Below are 5,051 nucleotides of genomic sequence, written 5' to 3'. Positions count from 1 at the left end.
GTATGATTTGATGCTATAGTGTTGTTTTAAAGCAGTCAGACAGTAGTTGTTTATAACGCGTTATAGGATAACACGCGTGTTTATGTAGCGCGAGGTTAAATTGCAGCGTTCTGACTGAAATAGATAGAGAATAATAATACAATTTGCAATAATAATAACGTTACATTAAATAATGACTGGGCCTACATATAGACACTTCACGGAGTACGTTTAACGCTTTCTCTTGTAGTTTGTCTACCCTGTTTATTTGTCTACTCTGTTTACTGCTTATACTTTCTACCTACGGTGTAATGTTTTTATGTTATATGATATAACAGTAGTATATTATTATAAGTTTGGATGCACATGACTGAATATATACTTCTCATGTCATTGAAAACCTTTTGATCCATGTATGATTTTCATTACAAAAGTAAAATTAGGTATATTTGTATAGGGTTATGCAGTAATGAGTTTGCATTTGTGATGGTCTGCTGATGCTTTCATACTTACACTGAAACTTTTATATGTTTTTTTTCTCAGCTGCCCATCTTTGATAAGGATGGCGGGAAAGATGTTCATCTAGATGATGGTGATGAAGATCAGGCTGATCTGTCAGACAGTGAAGAGAGCGTCTTCTCCGGGCTTGAAGAATCAGGCAGTGACAGTGATGATGAAGATGAGGAGGACGATGATGAGGAAGAGGAGGACGGTGATGAAGAAAAGAGCTCTGATGTCGGGGAAGATAAAGCCGCCAGCGGTGATGGAGACGATCGGCTGTCTGCCAAAGATGTGACCAAACCTCAGGTAATATGAAGCAGCATGTTGACATAGAAAATGTGTGTTTTCTGGTGCCCTGCAATTTAAAGTTGCATCTCTGTTGCCTTTTAAGAGCTGAAATCCACCCTAAACTCAAAAAAAAAATATATATATATCATTAATGATAGTGTACAGAACTTTGATGTGTTCTGTGTGATGCTATAAAACCGTGTTTTGAATCAAGGGTTAATTGAAAGACTTCTTACTGGTCCATAAAAATCACAATACTTGTTTTGTGATTCATTTTTAGGCTTGTGCATATAATCACACACAATATCAGACTTGTATGTAGACCATAAACTTGTTGCTTATAATTATTCTTTAGCCCAAATCTGCACATTGATGCCATCAGGAGAGTTATACACAATGTTATAGGTGCATAAAAGCAAGATATTATGCGTTTTCCTTTGTCTATGATCGTCTTCATGCACAATATTGTGCCGATAGACAATAATATCGTGGATCAACGACAGTCAAGAGATATCAAGACAATATTTGTTTCGTTTTCCCATAATTTATTAAGTTATTGTTATTATTATTATCAAATTTCCCACCCAAGTTTCACGTTAAAGGGGTCATATAATGGTACATGCACTTTTACAAGTTGATAGTACTGAAGTGTGTGTTGGCAGTGCCTGTACACAACCATCCTATCATGATAAAAATCCATCCAGTGGTTTTGTTTTAATCTCCTTATATGTTTGACCCTCTCTGAAATCAAGCCGTTCGATATTGTGACGTCATAAGATCGTACGCCCCTCCCGTTATTGTGATTGACAGCCGTGTTTCAACACAAGACCTGCCCTGAGCGAGCTGTGACAGCTGTCGTCATAGTAGTCCGCCATTGTTGATATGCTGGAGCAGAATGGCGTCTAAGCGATTGTGGTGTTCAGTTCATGTAATAAGGAACACAGCAGTCATTTGGATGTTCCTAAATCCGAGCGGTTGAAGATGCAGTGGCTGAGTTTTGTTTTTGAAGCGATATGTCCAATGGATTGACGCAGGGATTCCCTCACGGGGATTCCCCACGATCGTCTGCACTTTCCTGTTTGCGTGAATCATTTCACACCAGACAGCTTTACAAACGAGAAAAAACGGATCGGTACCAACGTGTTCCTGCTGAACCTCCAGAAGATGTGAGTGTAATGTTTTATTAACCTTTATATTAGTATTTACATTAATCTTTGCGAAATTTGCAAACCTCGTTGCACACTTCACAATGAATGCATCTAAGGTTTACACTCAGGGTACATTACATCATGTTTTCTATGTACGACGATCTCAATATAATTCATAATCCCACGTTTATAATGATCAAAGCGTGGTTATTGTGTTGGAAACGGTGTCCGCACAGAACAGAGGGGCGGGGTCAGCAAAGCTCATTATCATTTAAAGACACATGCACTGAAACGGCGTGCTGAAAACAGAGCTGTTTTTGACCAGGTAAAATTAGTGTTTTCTTACAATACTAATGAGAATTTTTAATTAAAGTATATTACAAACTTTTAATTTAGACCCTAAAGAATCATATTAGCTTGTACAAAAATGGCATTATATGACCCCTTTAACATCACAGCATATATTCGGCACATCACCAACACACTCATAATATAAGGATTAGGATACTCCTCATTGTAAACGTTTTATAAACATACTACAAAACTACAGCCCACGTCAATATTGAATTGCGATGTAATAAACCTATATTCACAAAAGAGCATCATTTCTTGAACAGTTGATTGAGTTGTTCGTTGTTCTTCCACATTTCATTTTCTTTGCATATTACATTAACATAAAATATTGACGATAGGCCTAATAATAATACGTACAACAACACAATAACATTGTTAATATTCGTTATTTTATAGTAAAAATATATAGCTAATAGCAGCCTATAGTAGGTCCGCACAATCAGACAACAATGATAAACAAAGCAGCTCAATTTCAAACACCAACATAACATTTAACACTAAATATTGCACATGAACTGGGCCGTTCAGATTACTTGTTAAAGTGCGATGAATAAATACCTTATGCCAGCAGACAATGTCTGTAAAGATTTGTGTTTTGAGACTCAAGCCCTGTTTACACCTGGAACTGAGATGCGTTTTGGTCGATCGGATCACAAGTAGACGAGGGAGACACTTTCCCGTTTACTCCTGGTGTTTAATCCGTCTCTTTTGTCCACTTTCAACCACTTCTGTCCTGATTTCTTTGAGGGGAGGGTCTATAGGCGGGTAAATATATGGGTTTCTTCAGATCTTTCAATACAATGGACAAAATAAACTCGCGCAATTTACATATGAACGCAACCAGAGATGACGGAAAAACATACGGAGAGCATCAGCTTTCGTTTCTGCTCTGACAGCTGAAGACCAGCCGAATGCAGTGAGTGTGTGTTAGAAATCAGGAATGGTGGGAGAACATTGTGCTTGGTACATTTTTCATCTTCAAACCAAACTTGGGTCTCCAGCCGACAAAGTTTAAATCCCGTCTGGCTAGCGCTCTTCCCATAATGTTCAGTAGACGGAGAGTAGACTGTCTTTTGTGGCTGTTTGAACACATTCGATCACATGATCGTTTACACTACGAAAGCAATCCGGTCGAATGTGTTTTCGACGACCTCTGGAAGTGGTCGAAAGTGGACAAGCTCAAAGCGTTTTAGACCCCGTTTACACCTGTATTTAGCATCGTCCACTTGTGATCCGATCGACCAAAACACATCTTAATAGCCGGTGTGAACGGGTCCTCACTCACCGGCACCATCACCTTCTTCTGCAGTTTGCAGATTGCCTGTGTGATATCCTCGGGCTCGCCTTTTGCGTCCTTTTCACATGTAAGTTTAAAATATTCTAACTGAGCTCTCAGCAAAAGTTTTTCAATGCGACGGTTATGTTACAACATCGCATTCTCATTTCCATGCTGTCAAACTTGTCACGAGACGTGTGGTCGTAAGAGCGATGTATGACTGATGTAGGCCTTTGGTTTTATTTGATTTCAGTCCATATATATATATATATATATACTTGTTACCTGTTTTAAAGGAATAGTTCCCCACAAAATGAAAATTATTGGTTGCACTTTATTTTACAGTACTTGCACTTGTGTACTTGCAGTTTACTTGCATAAGAAAGTACTGGGTAATATAAAGTAACGACATAGGTTTAGGTGTAGGTTCAGGGTTAGTACCTAGATATTACCCAGTTATTGTAATCACTATAAAGTACACAGTATGTACATGGGGAACATGACTGTAAAATAAAGTGCTACCAGATCATTTTCATTTTTGGGAGAACTATTGCTTTAAATACTTTCATATTTATCATGTTAGTTTATCAGTGGACTTCTCGAAACGCAGACAGGGATCCAGAGTCTGTCACATTTACATGTGGATCCCAAAAACATTAAAGAGTTCAGTGCAGAAATCAGAGGAATATTATGGTGACTGTAGGCGTAAGTTGCGATCAGACATGGTGTGGCATGAAAGTCTAGGAACCTCTAGTTTTCTGTGCTTTACTGCGTTTGCAGCTCTTATACAGATGGGATTTCCATTAGAACTGTATTTGTTATTGCCAAATGTATTGCATTCAGCTGACTTTCTGTCATATGGAGTGTCACATTTCCAGACAGTGTTTTGGAATATAGTGCAGCGACTCCAAAGAATATTTGGACACTTCAGTCAGACAAATGTCTGCATGTCATTGCATTGTGTAACGCGATATCAAAGCAGCTTGCTTAAAAACACGCTAATATTTGCATTTGTTCATTTAGCAGATGCTTTTATCTAAATATTTAAAATGCAATTAATTATAAGGAGGCAAGAATATGAGAAGTGCTAAAAATACAACTTTTCAAACATTGTCTAGATTTTTTTTTTCGTCGAGGCCTTCTTTGTCCAATACAATATTCAAAGCCCTCAATGTAAACCAAGATATTTCTAGCTGTTATTTTTTGCTTCTGAAAAGCAGCTGTTGAATTCATTTACATTAAAATACTGAATGTATTTCAGGGTTACATATCATTTCCAGTTTTCTGTGATTTAAAGGGTACTTTTTTATGCACAAATAGCCATTTCTGTCTTATAAAATATATATATAAAAAATATCATATCCATTATAACATTTTCCAAGACTTTTCCAGGTCATGAAATCACCTTTAAAATTAATTCATACACTTCAAATCCACTATCCTGGTTTTCCAAGACTGAGGGAACAAATTAAAATACAAAATGATTTATTATTTTTTTAGCTATT

The 5,051-nt window shown here is 37.2% G+C and overlaps 1 protein-coding gene across 1 annotated transcript in view; it reads left to right on the top strand.

Annotated features, from left to right (window-relative positions):
- Nucleotides 1-5,051, top strand: part of bop1 (BOP1 ribosomal biogenesis factor) — a 76,111-nt gene that overhangs the window by 488 nt on the left and 70,572 nt on the right. The window contains exon 2 of the mRNA XM_081375666.1: nucleotides 523-786. Within this exon, the coding sequence (XP_081231792.1) occupies nucleotides 523-786 (264 nt within the window). The remainder of the gene's footprint in view (nucleotides 1-522; nucleotides 787-5,051) is intronic.

Source organism: Scardinius erythrophthalmus (genome assembly GCF_964197995.2).
Source record: "Scardinius erythrophthalmus genome assembly, chromosome: 10".
NCBI classification, from domain to species: domain Eukaryota; kingdom Metazoa; phylum Chordata; class Actinopteri; order Cypriniformes; family Leuciscidae; genus Scardinius; species Scardinius erythrophthalmus.
Note: the sequence above shows the minus strand (reverse complement) of the source record. Positions and strands in the feature narration are given on the sequence as shown.